This window comes from Chiloscyllium plagiosum, unplaced genomic scaffold (genome assembly GCF_037043375.1).
Source record: "Chiloscyllium plagiosum isolate Xiang-an unplaced genomic scaffold, Cpla_swu_hap1 HiC_scaffold_3, whole genome shotgun sequence".
NCBI lineage: Eukaryota > Metazoa > Chordata > Chondrichthyes > Orectolobiformes > Hemiscylliidae > Chiloscyllium > Chiloscyllium plagiosum.
Window position 1 is genome coordinate 40891628 of NW_028270141.1, and position 20902 is coordinate 40912529.

Here is a 20902-nt window from a genome sequence, read left to right on the forward strand (position 1 = left end):
TCACCAATGCGGAGTGGGTCGAGGTTACAGCAGAGGTTAGTGGCTTTGGTATCCTTGCCAGAAGCTGGCACAAGTGCAAAGGAAAATTAATGACGTCCTGTGCTTCCAAGGGTAAGGCACTATGTAGTCATATGAAGTGGCACTCATAAGGGTATCAAGCAATGTGAATGTGTAGGGCAGAGAGGGATGCCAGATAGAAATTTCAATTGCAAGTCTCATCATTTGTTGGAAGATTAGATTAGATTAGATTCCGTACAGTGTGGAAACAGGCCCTTTGGCTCAACACGTCCACACCAACCCTCCAAACAGCAACCCACCCATTTTCCTACATTTACCCATGACTAATCCACCTAGCACTATGGACAATTCATTTGACCTGCACATCTTTGGACTGTGGGAGGAAACCGGAGCACCCGGAGGAAACCCATGCAGACACTGGGAGAATGTGCAAACTCCACACAGGCAGTTGCCCGAGTCGGGAATCGAATCCGGGTCCCTGGCGCTGAGAGGCAGCAGTGCTAACCACTGAACCACCGAGCTGCCCCACGATGGCTCAGTGGTTAGCACTGCTGCCTCACAGATGTGGACTGATGCATTGGAAAGAGAGGATGATCAAGTGAGGGAGGTTGGAATGTAATGAGCATGGGTCAAGGAAACTGTCTACGGAAAGGTGGAAGTCTGGCTTTTCTACCCTTGCCTAGACAAGGTGTTCAGACCAAGTGCCCAAGTAATGCTTCTGGCTTGCAAGGAATGAATGCCTGTCTGGGTTTCCTTTAAATCTGGTTCTAAGAATTTTGATCCCATAAGGTGATGGCAGTAATGTGATTTCTTACCAATACAGCCACAAAATTTGTTCTGCTTCTTGTACATGCACAAAATAAGCCTGCAACTGTGTAATTTCATGAAAATAGACAATATACAATAGACAATAAACAAATGAGATGTAAGTTTGCACTGCCATTGCCGAACAAAACATTTTGTCCTTTGTTATAGCTTGTAACCCCAAGAACAGTTTACTCTATTAATTTTTTGTTTTAACATTGAACTTTCAACATTAGGGGCTGGTATCATTCCACGTTGATATGGAAAATATACATCTTTTGACACCAGCCAATATTGAGTGCTGCCTGTCAGTGTTAGAAATGCATGCTCCTTTAAGGCTAAACCTGGTACCTAGGAGGCAATGCTGGCTAATTTAGAGAGACATGGGTGGTGTGGTGGTGGTTATTAAATAAAAGAGAGTTAGGTTCTTATGCACCCTTGAGGCATTTACAGAAAGATGAGTACCATGATGCTTGGGTGTATTATTTCCCCTTCCAACTCGGTTTTAATTTAGCCCCTCCCTCTTTCACTATCCTTCCCTTTTGTTATTGTTGACTAACCCTGGTGAACATTGTTTGTAGCTTGTTTTTTTAAAACTTGTGACATGGGGGATTTGGTGGTGGTTCTTAAAAAGCAGAACTGGGTTTTTCCTAGTGGTGAGATTGGCTTCTGGACATGTGAAAGGGTGCAGAAGAGAAAGGTGGAAACTAGTGTTTATGTAAATTACAAATTTATGATAATACACTTGTTAACCTCTGCCAGCCTTCTGCTGTCTGTCAATCACTGCTTGGACTATTTGAAGAAGTGCTACTCAGCTTTTGCTTCAATTAGAAATTATGAAATGGCTTTAAATCCAGACCAAAAGCAAATACTTTATAAAATATGGAGAGAATGTAGTCTTTCTTTTCTGTATACAGTGCCCTTGTGCATCACAACTGAACTTTTATTTCAAGGCAAGTTATGTTTACGAATGCTATCAGAATATTCTTCAGGCTGTTTTAAAAGACTAATTAGTTTGTCCTTGATGTATGCAGGCATTACATTATGGGCCCAGCAGTGGGCTCAATTTTAACAGTATTCAATCCTGAAGCTCTTAGTAGACATATTATGAATACAGCACGATGTATTCTTAAATGGCACCAACTGGATTATCTGCCTCCTTATGCTGTAAACCAGGGAGCTACATTTTGCGATCTTGCAAAAAGAAATTTTTTATTTATGTTTTGTCTGTATGTAACGCGGCACTACTTTACCTTGGGTTTACAAAAAGAAAATTGATTACCTTTTAAAAATGTTTACCTTTTAAAAATGTTTACCTTTTAGAAGAGCAGATATATTTTAAATGTTTCCATTTGTTTGCATGTGAAAAAAACTGGATTCTTCTATCTTTGTTTCTTGTATTAGACAATCGTAAGGAATGTGGGGTGAGCTGGCTAGATGGATACAAAACTGGCTGGGTCATAGAAGAGAATGTTTTGGTGGAAGGGTACTTTTTGAAAGGAGATTGGTAATTGGCGGTGTTCCGCAAGGGGTGGTCTGATGATTAGATTTGTGGATAACACTTAAAATAGGTGGATTGCATATAGTGAGGATGATTGTCAAAGATACAGTGGGATACAGATTGAGTGCAAATTTGGGCAAAGAAACAGCAGATGGAGTTTAATCTGGACAAATGTGAGGTGATGCATTTTGAAGACCAAACTCAGGTGTGAATTTTACAATAATGGTAGACCCCTTAGGAAAATTGACATCCGGAGGGATCTGGGCATACAGGTTCACAGGCAACACAGGTTGACAAGGTGGTCAAAAAAGTGGCTGGTCTATCAAATATAAAAGTTGGCAAGTTTTGTACAGCTGTAATATAATTTTAGTTCAGACACATTTAGAATACTGTGTATAGTTCGTGCTGCCACACTACCAGAAGGACTTGATGCTTTGGAGTAGGTGCAAGAAGGTTTATTAGGATGTTGCCTGGACGGTTTAGGTCATGCAGAAAAGTTGGATAAAGTCAGATTGTTTTCACTGGAAAAACAGAGATTGAGGGGTGACCTGACAGAGGTCTATAAAATTATGACAGGCATAGGTAGGGTGGATAGTGAGAGGCCTTTTCACATGGTGGTAAGGTCAACTACAAGGGGGCACAGGTTCAAGGTGAGAGGGGGGTAAATTTGGGAGAAGTGTGGGGAAAACCTTTCACATAGAGGTGGTGGGTGCCTGGAAAATACTGCCAGTGGAGGTGGTGGAATCAAGCACGTTAGCAATGTTGAAGGCATATCTTAATAGGCGCTCGAATGGTAGGTGGACAGAGGGATAGAAACCATTTATAGGCAATAAGTAGCAGGTCTAAATAAGGCTGGGAAACGGCATAGGCTAGGTGGGCCAAATGGCCTGTTCCTGCGCTGTATTGTATTTCATTGTATAAATATCTCCTTTGCTTTAAGGTGATATTAAAAAAGTCATTGATACAAGGCAGCAAATGTTAAACTATTAAATTTAAATACTGGCCTTTGAACTTTTGAAAACTAAATTAAGTGCATTATTAGTAACCAAGTTATATATTTTGTAATTAATGAACTTGACTTCAGGATTTGCCAAGACATGATACAGTTAACAAGACTATTGTCAAATGGAATGTCATAAGGCAACATCAGACACATTTGCCTTCAAATAATTACTTTCTTAGTCACCAGCTGTTGATTATAAAATCTCCTAACTCCTTTTCGTCTTCATCGGGCAAAAGCTGTTTCAACATTGCCTGCAGTGTTTCTTTTACCATCTGGACTTCTCTCTGTAGATGCTGTGGGCAGTTATTAAGGATGAAAGACGAAGACGATTAGCAGCTACTTTCCACTGAAATTATTCACTGAATGGAAATGGCTCCGTAAGTATCAGCTAGACACAGCTAAAATAAATGCGTTTTCAAAATAATTCTAAATATTTGATGATCAAATAATGATTACCTATGTAAAATACTTTTAATTTTACTATTGGTTCATTCTATATTTACTAATTTGGTTAACAGACTAGAATTTCTCACCAATGAGTCAAACTTACTTCTGTCAGCAACATCTTTTAAACATCTCTGCTGTTCAATAGTTAACGGACAGCAACACAAAAAAGTATACGGTAAAAGAAATCTGTAGGTTGGTGACTAAAGGCAGTGTGCATTACTGAGTAGAGAAATTATAATGTCCAAGGAAGTGTAATAAAAATTAAGAATTTGCTGTTTTATACTTTAATATAAAAGAAACATCAAAGGAGCTTTGTGGAAGCACAAGGAAACAATGGACAGAGAGCAAACAAAGACGTTCTAAGAAGTGGGGACCAGTCACTTCTTCAAAGAGGACGACTCCAAAAGGTGGAAAGTTTGAAAGACTTAAGAAGGTAATTCCACGATATGGGACTTAGGTGGCTGAAAGTAGGGCCTACAATGATAAGGTGAAGTGAAACCGGAATCAGGGAAATTGAGACACTTTTGTGGGTAAGGGAAGGTGGTGTAAAAATAGGACTGGCCACGAAATTGAGAATTCTAAACATGGAATGTTTCAGAACCAGGAGCCAGTTGGCAAGGATTGAAGTGATGTGCAAGCAGAATCTGATGTGGGATAGGATATGAATGGCAGAGTGTTGGATAATCTGAAGTTAAGGCCATAAAATATATAAGCAGCGTAGGCTATTTGGCCCTTCAAGCCTGCTCTGCTATTCAATATGGTCATGGCTAACATTCTGCAATTTCACCTTTCTGCATTTTCCTTATATCTCTTCACTGCAGCAGTATTAAAGCAAAACTTTTTAACCTCAGTCTTGAATATACTAAAAGACTGAGCTTTCACAGCTCTCTATGGTCTTTAGTTCCAAATATTCACAACTGAATTATGAAATTTCCCCTCTTCAGTCCTAAATGATCAAACCCTTATCCTGAGCCTGCAATCCCAGGTTCTAGATTTCCCAAAAAAGAAAAGATGTTTTCAGCATCTACACTGTCACGCCCTTTAAAATTTTTCTTTTTTTTTGTTAAATAATCTCTCAGGACGAGTTTAATCTTCTCAATGCCTCTTTACTGTACAATCCCTTCATCCCAGGAACCAGTCTGGTGAATCATAACTGCACTCTCTCGAGGGCTAGAATATCATTCTATGGGCAACAAAATCAAAAATACACAGTTCAGATATGGTCGTACCAGTGCTACATATAATTGAAGCAAGACCTCTTTACTCTTCATTCCTTATGTGACAAAAGCTAATATACCTGTTACCTTCCTAACTGCTTACTGTACATGCATGTTAACTTCCTGTGCTTTAATGAGGTTGGAGGATGTGCATCTAAATAGTTGGGTCTGAAGATGTCAAAGACATCAATGACATCTTTAGCAGATGAGTTGTCGGCAAGGATGAAGGCAAATTATATTACAGAAGTGAGATTAAGTAATCTTTGAGTAATCTAACCAAAACTTTGTACAACTATAGCAATCCTCCTCATTCCTGTTCCTTTTCAAAAAAGGCCAATATGCCATTCAATTTCCTGACTGTTTGCTGCATTTTCATGTTAAGTTTCGCTGTTCCTTGTAAAAGAATACTAAAATCGCTTTGAACATCAACAATCAAAAATTTAAGAAAATATTCTTCTCATTCTTACTACAGAAGTGAAAAACCTCTCATTTCTCCATAGTCTACTCCATCTGCCATCTTGCTGTCCACTCAATCTCTGCAATGTAAGGTGTGTGATTTATGCACATTAATATGATTTACTTTAGAGTTTAGATTTTGAATGAGTGGAAATTAGCCATTTCAAAAGTGAGGACTTCCAAGTAAACCTGTTGGACTATAACCTGGTATTGTGACTTTTAAACTTTGTCCACCCCAGTCCAACACCAGCACCTCCAAGTCATGGTATCCAAAAGCAGCTGACTTGGGGCACTCCCAGAGTGATGGAAGGAATTTCTACTGTAAAAAAAATTACCGGAAAGACCAAACATTGAAAAGCATTTGATTGCTTTTATTTAGAAGAATTGTTTTAGCTTAGCTTAGTTTAGGTTTCCCAGAGATTGGAAAGCTTTTAGGCAGCCTATAAATGAAAGGAGTTAGTTCAGAAGTTAGGAAATAGTTACCTCTAAGGGTTTTATTTGAAAAATTCAAGATCAGAAATGTTTGGTCAGTTCCTGAAGGGATTACTTGAAGCTAAGAAATTTTAAGCTCAGTTGTGTGAATAATCAAGAAAGAGGCCATCAAGCTCTAATGACTAGGAATTGAAAAAAAAAGTTATGTCAAAGCTATAGATGTGATAGAAAAGGTGGCCAAGGATGGATTGAGATGGGATCTTGAGTATGATAAGACGTGTTAGCTCCTTTGCACAGTAATTAGGAAACATTTGTGCAGCTTCACATCAGACGGTCTATGATGAAGAAGAGGCAGTGGAGCAAAATCGCATGGTCAACAATGTTGAATGCAGCACACATGGGTAGCAGCCGAATGTCTCAAAGATTTTGAATAATCCAAAATACATGAAATCTTTGTACTCACTGAAGCGGAAGAGTAAGGTCATGGGAAGAATTTGAGTGCTGTTTTACTGTGGAGAAAGGTAGTTGTGATTGTTCTTAGGTTTCAAAATAACTCTAGAATAATGAACTGATTTGACTGTGGAGAGGAACTGCAACACTGCAAAAACCTGGCTTATGCACTTTGAGCAATGGATAACAGTAACATTTCTGATGTTGGTAAAAACAATGACTGCAGATGCTGGAAACCAGATTCTGGATTAGTGGTGCTGGAAGAGCACAGCAATTCAGGCAGCATCCGAGGACAGGCAAAATCGACGTTTCGGGCAAAAGCCCTTCATTTCTGATGTTCTCTAGTTTGCAGATGACAGGCCTTCAGCTGGTGAAATGAAGCCTGCAAACTAAACCACACTTTAAATGGTACTGGTGTTGTTATCCATTACAAAATCTGGTTTCGACACTTTGAGCAATTTGCAATTTTGGAGTTTTACAGACAAGGAGTTATTTACTTGGACAAAAAGGAAAACAAGATCAGAATGAGAGGAAAGCCAAAGGAGGGATGTTGAAAAGTAAGTAAAAGTAACATTTGTTAAAGTTACTTAAAAATCAATTATATTAGTGTTTTAAGTAGTTCTGACAGGTAACAATATTTTATTTGCTATCTGCTTTTGAAATAGAGTCATAGAGATGTATAGCATGGAAACAACTTAACCATGCCGACCAGATATCCCAACCCAATCTAGTCCCATCTGCCAGCACCCGGCCCAGATTCCTCAAAACCCTTCCTATTCATATGTCCATCCAGATGCCTTTTAAATGTTGTAATTGTACCAGCCTCTACCAGTTCCTCTGGCAGCTCATTCCATACACATACCACACTCTGCATGAAAGAGTTGCCCCTTAGGTCTCCTTTATATCTTTCCCCTCTCACCCTAAACCTATGCCCTCTAGTTCTAGTCTCTTCCCCAACCCCAAGGGAAGAGACTTTGTCTATTTATCCGATCCATGCCCCCTCAGAGTCATAGAGATGTACAGCATGAAAACAGACCCTTCGGTCCAACCTGTCCATGCCGACCAGATATCCCAACCCAATCTAGTCCCATCTGCCAGCACCTGGCCCATATTCCTCAAAACACTTCCTATTTATACACCCATCCAGAAGCCTTTTCAATGTTGCAATTGTACCAGCCTCCACCAGTTCCTCTGGCAGCTCATTCCATACCCGTACCACCCTCTGTATGAAAACGTTGCCCCTTAGGTCTCCTTTAGATCTTTCCCCTCTCACCCTAAACCTATACCCTCTAGTTCTGGACTCACCGGCTGCAGGGAAAAGACTTTGCCTATTTACCCTATCCATGCCCCTCAATTTTGTAAACCTCTATAAGGTCACCCCTCAGCCTCCGATGCTCCAGGGAAAACAGCCCCAAGCCTGGAGCTCAAATCCTCCAACCCTGGCAACATCCTTGTAAATCTTTTCTGAACCCTTTCAAGTTTCACAACATCCCGAAGTCGTGGTCCACATTGGCACCAATGACATAGGTAGGAGGAGCGCTGAGGATGTTAGACAGGCTTTCAGGGAGCTAGGTTGGAAGCTCAAAGTTAGAACAAACAGAGTTGTTGTCTCTGGTTTGTTACCCGTGCCACGTGATAGAGAGTCGAGGAATAGGGAGAGAGAACAGTTAAGTGCGTGGCTACAGGGATGGTGCAGGAGGGAGGGATTCTGGTATTTGGATAACTGGGGTTCTTTCTGGGGAAAGAAACAGGATGGTCTGCACCTGAACCTGAGGGGCACCAGTATCCTTGGTGGGAGGTTTGCTAGTGCTCTTGGGGGTGGTTTAAACTAACTCTGCAGGGGCATGGGAACCCAGACTGTAGCTTTAGGGTGCAGGACCTGGAGTGTAGGGAGGTTAGGAACATGGCATCTATTTCAAAGGAGGGTGCCTGTAAACAGGAAAGTGGCTTGAAGTGTGTATACTTCAATGCAAGAAGTATACGAAATGAGGTAGGTGAACTTGCAGCGTGGGTTGGTACCTGGGACTTCGATGTTGTGGCTATTACGGAGACATGGGTAGAACAGGGACAGGATTGGCTGTTGCAGGTTCCAGGGTTTAAATGTTTTAGTAGGGTCAGAGATGGGGGTAAATGAGGGGGAGGTGTGGCATTGCTTGTCAAAGATAGTATTACAGTTGTGGAAAGGACGATGGATGAAGACTCGCCATCTGAGGTAGTTTGGGCTGAGGTTAGGAATAGGAAAGATGAGCTCACCCTGTTAGGAGTTTTTTACAGGCCTCCTAATAGTCCTAGAAACGTAGAAGAAAGGATTGCGAGGATGATTCAAGAGAAGAGTGAAAGTAATAGGGTGGTTGTTATGGGGGACTTTAACTTTCCTGATATTGATTGGGAAAGCTATAGCTCAAGTTCGTTAGATGGGTCAGTGTTTGTCCAATGTGTGCAAGAGGGTTTCCTGACACAATATGTAGATAGGCCAACAAGAGGTGAGGCCATACTGGATTTGGTTCTGGGTAATGAACCAGGCCAGGTGTTAGAATTAGAGGTAGGTGAGCACTTTGGGGACAGTGACCACAATTCGGTGACTTTTACTCTAGTGATGGAGAGGGGTAAGTGTGCACTACAGGGCAAGAGTTATAGCTGGGGGCAGGGAAATTATGATGCGGTGAGGCATGACTTAGGATGTGTGGCTTGGAAAAGTAAGCTTCAAGGCAAGGGTGTAATTGATATGTGGAGCTTGTTCAAGGAGCAACTATTGAGTGTCCTTGATAAGTATGTACCCGTCAGGCAGGGAGGAAAGGGTCGTGTGAGGGAGCCGTGGTTTAATAAGGAATTGGAATCCCTTGTTAAAGGGAAGACGGCGGCCTATGTAAAGATGAGACATGAAGGTTCAATTGGGGCGATTGAGGGTTATAAGGTAGCCAGGAAGGACCTGAAGAGAGAGCTAAGAGCAGCAAGGAGGGGACATGAAAGGTCCTTAGTTGGTAGGATTAGGGAAAACCCTAAGGCTTTCTATAGGTATGTCAGAAATAAAAGAATGACTAGGGTAGGAATAGGTCCAGTCAAGGATAGTAGTGGGAAGTTGCGTGTGGAGGCTGAAGAGATTGGGGAGACACTGAATGAATACTTTTCGTCAGTATTCAATCAGGAACAGGACATTGTTGTCAATGTGAGTACTGAGTCACAATTAAGTAGAATGGATGGCTTTGAGGTATGTAGAGAAGAGGTGTTGGAAATTCTGGAAAGGGTGAAAATAGATAAGTCCCCTGGGCCTGATGGCATTTATCCTAGGATTCTCTGGGAAGCAAGGGAGGAGATTGCAGAGCCATTGGCCTTGATTTTTATGTCCACGTTGTCTACAGGAGTAGTGCCAGACGATTGGAGGCTAGCAAATGTGGTTCCCTTGTTCAAGAAGGGGAGTAGGGATAACCCTAGTAACTATAGGCCGGTGAGTCTCACTTCTGTTGTGGGCAAAATCTTAGAGAGAATCGTAAGGGATAGGATTTATGAACATCTGGATAGGAATAATGTGATCAAGGATAGTCAGCATGGTTTTGTGAAGGGCAGGTCGTGCCTCACTAACCTTATTGAATTCTTTGAGAAGGTGAAGGAGGTGGACGAGGGGAAAGCGGTAGATGTGGTGTATATGGATTTTAGTAAGGAGTTTGATAAGGTTCCCCATGGTAGACTACTGTAAAAAATACGGAGGTATGGCATTGAGGGTGAGTTGGAGGTTTGGATTAGGAGTTGGCTGGCTGGAAGAAGACAGAGGGTAGTAGTTGATGGCAAAGGTTCATCTTGGAGTGCCGTCACTAGCGGTGTTCCGCAAGAATCTGTTTTGGGACTATTGCTGTTTGTCATTTTTATAAATGACCTGGAGGAGGGGTTAGAAGGTTGGGTGAGCAAGTTTGCGGATGATACGAAAGTCAGAGGAGTTGTAGACAATGAGGAAGGATATGGCAGGTTACAGCGGGATATAGATAAGCTGCAGAACTGGGCAGAAACGTGGCAAATGGAGTTTAATGTAGCTAAGTGTGAGGTGATTCACTTTGGTAAGAGTAATAAAAAGATGGAGTACTGGGCTAATGATCGGATACTTGGTAGTGTGGATGAGCAGAGGGATCTTGGTGTCCATGTACACAGATCTTTGAAAGTTGCCACCCAGGTAAATAGTGTGGTGAAGAAGGCATATGGCGTACTGGCTTTTATTGGTAGAGGAATTGAGTTCCGGAGTACTGAGGTCATGTTGCAGTTGTATAAGACTCTGGTGCGGCCGCATCTGGAGTATTGTGTGCAGTTTTAGTCGCCATATTAAAGGAAGGATGTGGAGGCACTGGAACGGGTGCAGAGGAGGTTTACCAGGATGTTGCCTGGTATGGTAGAAAGATCGTATGAGGAAAGGCTGAGGCACTTCGGGGTTGTTTTCATTGGAGAAAAGAAGGTTTAGGGGTGACTTGATAGAGGTGTACAAGATGATTAGGGGTTTAGATAGGGTCGACAGTGAGAATCTTTTTCCACGTATGGAGTCAGCTATTACAAGGGGGCATAGCTTTAAATTAAGTGGGGGTAGGTATAGGACAGATATTAGGGGTAGGTTCTTTACTCAGCGAGTTGTGAGTTCATGGAATGCCCTTCCAGTAGCAGTGGTGGACTCTCCCTCATTATGGGCATTTAAGCGGGCATTGGATAGGCATATGGAGGATAGTGGGCTAGTGTAGGTTAGGTGGGCTTGGATCGGCGCAACATCGAGGGCCGAAGGGCCTGTACTGCGCTGTATTATTCTATGTTCTATCTTTCCGATAGGAAGGAGACCAGAATTGCACGCAATATTCCAACAGTGGCCTAACCAATATCCTGTACAACTGCAACATGACTTCCCGATTGTACTCAATACTCTGACCAATAAAGGAAAGCATGCCAATTGCCTTTTTCACTATCCTATCTACCTGCGACACCACTTTCAAGGAGCTTTGAATCTGCACTCAAAAGGTCCTTCGTTCAGCAATACTCTCCAGGACCTTACTATTAAGTCCTGGTAAGATTTGCTTTCCCAAAATGCAGCACCTCACATTTATCTAAATTAAACTCCATCTGCCACTTCTTAGCCAATTAGCCCATCTGGTCAAGTTCCTGTTGTAATCTGAGGTAACCTTCTTTGCTGTACACTACACCTCCAATTTTGGTGGCATCTGCAAACTTAGTAACTATACCTCTTTTGCTCACATCCAAATCATTTACATATATGACAAAAAGTAGTGGACCCAGCACTGATCCTTGTGGCACTCCACTGGTCACAGGCCTCCAGTCTGAAAAACAACCCTCCACCACCACCCTGTCTTCTACCTTTGAGTTAGTTCTAAATCCAAATGGCTAGTTCTCCCTGTATTCCTGAGAGCTAACCTTGCTAACCAGTGTCCCATGGGGAACGTTGTCGAACGCCTTACTGAAGTCCATATAGATCACGTGCATTGCTTTACCCTCATCAATCCTCTTTGTTACTTCTTCAAAAAACTCAATCAAGTTTGTGAGACATGATTTCCACACACAAAGCCATGTTGCCTATCCCTAAGCAGTTCATGCCTTTCCAAATACATGTACATCCTGTAGATCCTCAGGATTCCCTCCAACAACTTGCCCACCACCGTCAGGCTCAAGTTCCCTGGCTTGTCCTTACCATCCTTAAAACAGTGGTACCACTTTAGCCAACCTCTCATCTTCCAGCACTTCACCTGTGACTATCGATGTTACAAATATCTCAGAAAAGGGCCCAGCAATCACTTCCCTAACTTCCCACATAGTTCTAGGGTACACCTGATCAGGTCCTGGAGATTTATCCACTCTTATGCGTTTCAAGACATCCAGCCCTTCATCCTCTGTCATATGGACATTTTTCAAGATATCACCATCTACTTCCCTATAGTCTATATCTTCCATGTCCTTTTCCGCAGTAAATACTGATGCAAAACACTCGTTTAGTATCTGCCCCATCTCCTGCGGTTCCACACAAAGGCCGCCTTACTGATCTTTGAGGAGAAAGTGAGGACTGCAGATGCTGGCGATCAGAGCTGAAAATGTGTTGCTGGAAAAGTGCAGGTCAGGCAGCATCCAAGGAGCAGGAGAATCAATGTTTCGGGCATGAGCTAATGAAGAAGGGCTCATGCCCGAAACGTTGATTCTCCTGCTCCTTGGATGCTGCCTGACCTGCTGCGCTTTTCCAGCAACACATTTTCAGCTCTGATCTTTGAGGAGTCCTATTCTCTCCCTAGTTACCCTTTTGTCCTTAATGTATTTATAAAAGCCCTTTGGATTCTCCTTAACCCTATTTGCCAAAGCTGTCTCATGTTCCCTTTTTGCCCTCCTGATTTCCCTCTGAAGTATACTCCTACTGCCTTTGGATTCACTCAATCTATCATGTCTCTACCTTACATATGCTTCCTTCTTTTTCTTAACCAAACCATCAATTTCTTTAGTCATCCAACATTCCCTATACCTATCAGCCTTTCCTTTCACCCTAACAGAATATACTGTCTCTGGACTTTCATTATCTCATTTCTGAAGGCTTCCCATTTTCCAGCCGTCCCTTTACCTGCGAACATCTGCTCCCTATCAGATTTTGAAAGTTCTTGCCTAATACCGTTAAAATTAGCCTTCCTCTAATTTAGAGCTTCCACTTTTAGATCTGGTCTATCCTTTTCCATCATTATTATAAAACTGACAGAATTTTGTTTGCTGGCCCCAAAGTGCTGCCCCACTGATACCTCAGTCACTTCCCCCACCTTATTTCCCAAGAGTAGGTCAAGTTTTGCACCTTCTCTATTAGGTGCATCCACATATTGAATCAAAATTTCTTATAAGCACTTAACAAATTCCTCTCCATTTAAACCATTAAGACAATGGCAGTTCCAGTCGATGTTTGGGAAATTAAAATCTCCTACTATAACCACCCTATTATTCTTACAGATAGCTGAGATCTCCTTACAAGTTTGTTTCTCAATTTCCCTCTGACTATTAGGGGGTCTATAATACAATCCCAATAAGGTGTGTGTGTGTGGGGGGGGTGCCAGATGGGGAAGGGCCGGTTGGCGGTAGCTGGGGGTGGACTGGGGGTGCGGGGTTTGGGGGCGGAGGTTCGCGCTATCTCGTCTCCTGAACGGGGAGCAGACTTCACAGAAAACTCCGAGCCCACAGTAAATCATTTAACCGATTAATCAATTATCCTAGCGAAATAGTGCCCGCCCAGCTTGTTCAGATAATTAAGGTTCCTCTGTATTCGTCCCCCTCCAATTCAGGTGCAATCTGTGCTTCTTGTACAGGTCACTTCTACCCTAGAAGAAATTCTAATGATCCAAAAATGTGAATCCTTCTCCCATACACCAGCTCCTCAGTCATGCATTCATCTGCTCTATCCTCCTATTCCTACCCTCACTAGCTCGCAGCACCGGGAGTAATCCAGATATTACTACTCTCAAAGATCTCCTTTTTAGAAATACAGTCCATATTGTCCATTCAGAATCTCATCCTTTTCCCTTCCTAGGTCATTGGTTCCAATGTGTACAATGATCTCCTGCTGGTCCCTCTCCCCCTTGAGAACATTCTGCACCCCCTCTGAGACATCCTTTATCGTGGTGCCAGGGAAGCAACACACCATTCTGATTTTTCACTGCTGGCCACAAGAACGTCTGACTGAGCCTCAGACTAGAGAGCCCCCTAACACAATTTATCTCTTGGAACCTGATGTACCCTTCATTGCATTAGAGCTAGTCTTGATACCAGAAACTTGACTGTTCATGCTACATTCCCCTGAAAATCCATCACCCCCTACATTTTCCAAAACAGCATACTTGTTTGAAATGAGGATAGCCACAGTGCAGGAGTCTTCTATCTGACTTCCTCTCTTACCTTTCCTGGAGTTAACCCATCTATGTGACTATATCTGCAACTTTTCTCCCTTCCTATAATTACCATCCATCACATCCCCTTGCTTTTGTAAATTCCTCATTGCCTCTAAGTGTCTCTCCAACTAATCCATTCGATCTGATAGGATTCGCAACCAGTTGCATTTATTGCAGATATAATCCTCAGTAACCCGTAAACTCCCACATCCAACAAAAAGAGCATATCACTCTACTAAAGGCCATTTTTGCTTCTTTCAATCTACAGACCCAGAAAATAGCACTGTCTTATTCCTCTACATAACACTGCTCCAGGCTAACTTGATATTTATGGCTTAAGTTTAATCAAGAGAGATATCTCAATAAAACATATAATCAAGAACAAACTCACTACTGCAGACTTACTATAAGCCCACACTTAAAAATATTCACTTATCTGTTTCTGTGCTATGATCTCTCCTAAACAGGTTCCTCAAAGGTTAGTTGTGAATTTCACTGTTAGTTTTTCCAGACGCACCCGATGTCCAGCGATATGTGAATTCAAACAGCAAAGGCAGTAACCGTGCAGGTTCACTACTGTGTCAGTTGGCAGCGTGGGTTTGTTTCCTCTATCTCTCTCTTCCCCTCCCTGACCTCACCATGTGCTGTCTTTGTCTGTTCCTCTCCAGTTTAAAAGTGCTGTTGTTTTGACTTTTTTTTCCTCTCTAAAGTTCCAAAACAATGCAACAGCATATAAAACAGTAATTGCTGCTCCTGGAATTTGAGGAAATCACCTCCAATTCCTAAAATACTTCAAAAAAAAAAAAGGAGCAGCCTCTAGTCCTCCACCTTCGATTAAAATGATCACTTAAAATAATAATAATAATAATTCTTCTTCTGAAGTGTTTACTAGCTTTCAAACCTCTCAGCATTTATTCCATTTTATTCTACTTCAAACTGAATAAATCTCCATAAAATGTGCAGGATTATTTTAGGGCTGCTTATCACAATGAAAGATTTTGAAATTTTGCACAAATATCTCTTAAAAGACTGATATGCGCTTGCAGCAAAACTAATTTCAGTTTCTAAATTTTAAGTTAAAGGATATGAGTAAGACTCTTGTCATGATTGTTCATTGCCATTTGCAGTTGGTCTTCCAAATACACCAGTTTGTGACTAATTGTTTCACACTGTACTCCTATGTCCACTGCAGAACTTTTAAATGTAATCTATAAAAACACAAAAATACATATTTATGTCAATTGTGTCAAAGTAGGAGTACATTTTCATCCTTTATCAAAACAATCCCAATTACATGTCTCCAAGTAATTTTAACATCATAATTTCTGAATGTTGTGCACCGATGTTGGTTAAACTGCTGAATTTTGATACAATTGATAAGCTTACAGAAGTAATTCAGGTTGACAACATGTACAATCTGAATTAGCATCAGTTAAAATTTAGGAATTAATTGTCCTTATATCATCATTAATGCTATTTTAAGTAGTGATTCAAGGTAACAATGTGCCAAAACACATGAATGATTTAGCAAGTGATAATGCAAAATTAGACCAGAAAATTCATTTATTTATGAGTGGCTCTCCCTAAGCAGCTTCTCCAGCTATAAATCAGGCCCTTATAAGTATTCCAACTTTGGAAGAAGTCTGTATTATTTCCAGTCTATATTTCAACTCCTTTCTCGCAATTTCCTAAACCAAAACTCAAAAACACATTCAAATCCGCAAAATTCTGTTTAAACACAGCATACATAAAATCCAATAAATCCAAAACATGCTGAAGAAATTCAGCAGGTCTGGCAGCTGAACTCGATACATAACTAATTCTCTCTCCACAAATGTTGCCAGATCTGATTTCCTCCAGCACTTTGTTTTAATTTCAGATTTCCAGCAAGCAACGTGGTTGATTCTTTACTACCCTTTGGGCAATAAATGCTGCCTGGCCAGCAATGCCCTCACCCTGTGAATGAAATTTAAAAATCTGCAATACTTTTTATAAAATCCAGTCTTAAAGTCAGATGCTTCTCTGAAGTGAGTTTAAGCAACCAGGGCCAACAATTGTGTGGAACTATGCGATTTTCAAGAAATGCCTTGTTGAAAAAAAAAGTTCCAATGTGTCTTTTAAATAATGTTTAAGAAAAAAAAGCCTCCATAATCATTCAAACTCAAATATACTACCACCTACATTAGTCCCACTTTCCTACATTAGGCCCACTTCATTTCAAGTGCTCATCCAAATACATATTCTTGAGTCATACAGCGCGGAAACAGACTCTTTGGTCCAAACAATCCATGCCAAACATGATCCCGAACTAAACTAGCCCCACCTGGCTGCTCCTGGCCCACGTCCATTCACATCTTGCATTTTCATGGACGTGTCCAAATGTCTTTTAAACATTGTAATTGTATCTACATCCAATACTTCCTCACAAAGTTCATTCCACATGCGAATTACCCTTTGTGCAAAACAAAATTGCCTTTCATGTCTTTTTTAAATCTCTCTCTTTTCACCTTAAAAATGTGCCCATTGGTCTTGAAGTCCCTTATCCTAGGGAAAAGAAAACTTCCATTAACTTTATCTATCCTCCTCATTTTACAAACTTCTTTAAGGTCACCTCTCCACCTCTTATGCTCCAGTTAAAAATGTCCCACTTTGCCAATCTTTCTTTATAACACAAACCTTTCATACCCAGCAATAGCGTGGTAAATCTCTTCTGAACCCTCTTCAGCTTAATCATATCCTTCCTATAATTCTATGACCAGAACTGGTCACAGTATTCCAGAAGAGGCCTCAACAATGTCCTGTACAACCTTAACAGAACATCCCAACTCCTATACTCAAAGGAGTGAGTGATGAAAGCAAGCATACCAAATGCCTTTTTAACCACCTTGTCTATGTGTGACGCAAGCTTCAAAGAATTATGTACCTGAACCCCTGGGGTCCCTCTTCTGCAAAACTACCCAATGCCCTTTTAAAATTTCTTAGGTTTCCTGCGTCTACTCCCCCCTCCCCAACATCAGGTAGTGCAATTCAGACTCCCATCACTCTCTGGGTGAAAATTTGTTTGGCATGACCTCCAACAAAGCCATGCTGACTATCTCTGATCAAACCTTGCCTCTCCAAATGGAGATTAATTTTCTCTTTCACTATATTCTCCAATAGTTTCTCTGCCATCGATAATCGGACTGACTGGTCTTTAGTTCTCAAGTCTACCTCTACCACCCTTCTTGTAAAGTGGAATCACATTAGCTGTCCTCCAGTCCTCTGGCACCTCCTATATGACCAGAGGTGATTTAAAAATTTGGGTCAGAACTCTTGGAATTTCCTCGCTTCTTTCCCACAGGCATCTGGGATACAACACATCCGCATCCGGGGATTTGTCTACTTTTAAATCCAAAATTTCCAATATCTCCTCGCTTCTTATATCAAACTGCTCAAGAAGTTCACAGGCCATCTTCCCTAATTCAATATTTGCATCCTTCTTACCCCTTAGTAAAGGCAGATGTGGAGTACTCATTAACACTCTACTTATGTCCTCTGGCTTTATACACAGGTTGCCCCATGGTCGCTAATAGGCCCTACTCTTTGCAGGGATGTACCCATGACTGGAGGTGAATAATTTGTAGAGTCAGGGACAAACTATAAATGCTGAGGGAATGAGAGAAGAACATGACAGAGTATGTGTGAGAGAGAGAGAGAGACAGCAATACAGAGCAAGTTAAGAGAAAGACTGTCTCTAAAGGGTGGGGAGAGTGAGGCTGCATCTGGCCGGGGGGGAAGAAGGGGTGCAAAAGGCAGCATCAGTAAGGAGGACTACAAGGACTGGGGAGAGGAGGCTGCAAGGGGCACAGGACAGGAGGGCTGTAAGAGTTGGTGGTGAAGAGGGCTGCAAGAAGAGGGGGAGTGGCAAGGCAAGGCTGCAAGGGCAAGTGCAGAGGGGCAAAGGGAAGGGCTGCAAGAGGAGGGAGGAGGGCAGGGAGAAAGGAAGTTTGCAAGGATAGGGAGAAGGGGACTCAAAGTGGAGAGAACATTTTGACATCATTCAAAGAAATTCCCAGCCATGTGGGAGCCAAGAAGTGTGAAGTCACTGAGGTAATAAATTTCTTCCAAATTAATGTGGAATTAATTGGGGAACTATGGGTTGAAATTGGAATGAACCCTCTATCAATGTTCAATTTAAATCTGAAATTTGGAAGAAAGATGCAGTAAAGAAGAGTATTAAGTACCTGGCTAAAATCCAACTTTATGCTTGCGCAATGAAAACATAGTTGTGACCTTTCTAGTCTGCAGGTGGTGTTTTTTGGGATGCTTTTTTTGTATGTCTTTGCTCACCAGTTTAAAAAAAACAAATTTTGTTGTTAGTTTAAGGCAAATGACACCAAGTTGGTCACTATAAATGACATAATGATCCTAAAAAGAGCCTTACAAACTTGTCTTGGGAAAATACTAGAGTGAACAAACCCAAATTCAAGCAAGCACTGAAATTCAAATCAGCAAAGTTGAGGACCATCCATCAAATCATCAAATTCCAATGTCCCCAGCAGAAGGACAGAAATGGCACAGCTAAAGCCATGCATGATGACCTCACAGAGGACTCTTCAGTCATAAGACCACCACAGGAGATGAAACAGTTTACAGCTTGAACAACAAGGAGTCTATCATGATGATATGTGCTGTCAAAGGAACTTACATTACCACAGAATCATGGAGATGCCCTTAGAATCCTAAGTGTGACCATGTAAACTTCAGAACTGCAATAACCTCAAAGATTGAAAGAATTAGCAAACACACTTTCTGGAATAAATTGTTTTTTGAGATCAAAGAGAGAAGAAGAAACTGTTATAAAGGAATTAAAAGCAACATGCTAATTAACTATCCTTGGGAAGGAATCAAAGCAACATAAATAAGCACTTTCCTGGGAGAGAGGAAATAACACTGCTTAATGACCTACTGCCTCATGATAAAATGGACAATTAAAATTGCCTGCAGAAGGAATGTCCTAACGGGATTAGTTACGGGCAAATCTGTGTTTTTGCTTTCAAACACACAGTTAAAGCTGAATATAACATGGAACAGGGGAGCTACTTTTGATAAGAAGGCAAGGTACAGACTTGAGGTCTCCCAGAAGTGTAATCTGTGTTGGGAGGAAAGAATCTATTAAATCATTGATAATGTCACATCACAAACTTAAAAGAGAGAAAACTGTATAAGAATTCAACTCCAGGAATCTTTAACAAAACTTCGAAGAACAACACTGCACAAGAATTGAACCTTGGACATATCCAAAGACAGATACTGTTGGTTAGAATTGTAGCGAAATTCCACCATTAATCAGTTAATAGCTAAGTTGTGTTGTGAGGCTTAACTTGCTCACTTATAGATTCAGGGGTTTTATTTTGGTTGTTCCATGCTGTAAAGTTTAAATCATTGTTTCAGTACTTGATTTGTTTGAGATTTCTTAATAAGTGGCCGAATTAAAGGTTTACCCACCACATAAGAGTTTCAGAAATATCATTTTGTGGTTGCAGCAATATGGACAGGACATCCTTGTGGTTTAAGACATATTTCTTGTTGATATAGGGGTGTGCATGTTTTATTTTTAATTTCACCTACTTTTCTGATCAACCTGGAGAGAAAAGTGTTACGATGTGGATGCGCCAGTGTTGGACTGGGGTGGACAAAGTCAGAAGTCACATGACATCTAGTTATAGTCCAACAGGTTTATTTGAAATCACAAGCTGTCAGGAGCGCTACTCTTTCATCAGGTGAAGTGCTATTACACAACTCCGCAGTAGGTGGGACTTGAATGGCATGTTACTTCTTTCTTCATTAAACCTATTTTTCTAATCAACATCTTCAGAAATGTTATGACACACCTTTGCAGCAGATGGAACTTGAATGTGTTTTTTTTCTTTATTTAACCTATTTTTCTATTAAGCTATTCAGACGTGTTATTACACACTTCTAGAGCAGGTGGAACTTGAACAGTGTACATGTTTTCTTTTTTATTTAGTCTATTTTTCTAATCAACCAGTTCAGAAATGTAATTATACACTTCTGGAGCAAGTGGGACTTGAACCCAGACCTCCTGGTCCTGGGGTATTGTCATTACCACTGCACCACAGGAGGTCCAATGTGTGTGCATGTTGTTACCCTATTTTTTCTAATCAACCTGTTCAGGGATGTTACTAACACCTCTAGATCAGGTGGGACTTGAACCTGGATCTTCTGGTTTTGGGGTAGGGACACTATCACTGCCCCACAAAAGGGCCCCTAAATGAATGTGCTGCTGACACTAGCAGGAATCAAACTTGCAATTTCGAATTTATGAGACCAACAGCTTCCCTCTTGGTCACCACATCAATGTGCAGGGTTGTACGTGTGTAGTTAACACTTTGCATCTGTGAGAAGCCTGCCACAAATGCAAACAACCACCTGCTCAATCTGACATGTATCATCACAGGCAAGGTTCATACAAAACAAACAAACTAGCATCTGTTATAATGCATTTGTGGGTCAATTACTGCAAATCTCAAATATACCTCTAGCGGAAACATTGAGGGCAGGGTAGAAGATAATAGCAATACATCCATGAGTGTCACAGTCAAAGAGATGTACAGCACAGAAACAGACCCTTTGGTCCAACCCGTCCATACCGACCAGATATCCCAACCCAATCTATTCCCAC

General features: G+C 41.3%; 1 protein-coding gene across 1 annotated transcript in view; it reads right to left on the minus strand.

Annotated features, from left to right (window-relative positions):
- Positions 1–559: 559 nt before the first annotated feature.
- Positions 560–20902, minus strand: part of disc1 (DISC1 scaffold protein) — a 120447-nt gene continuing 100104 nt past the window's right edge. The window contains exons 13-14 of the mRNA XM_043680138.2: positions 15305–15425; positions 560–3621 (exon numbers count right to left, since the gene is read on the minus strand). Coding sequence (XP_043536073.1) covers positions 3506–3621; positions 15305–15425 — 237 coding nt within the window. The 3' untranslated portion in view covers positions 560–3505. The remainder of the gene's footprint in view (positions 3622–15304; positions 15426–20902) is intronic.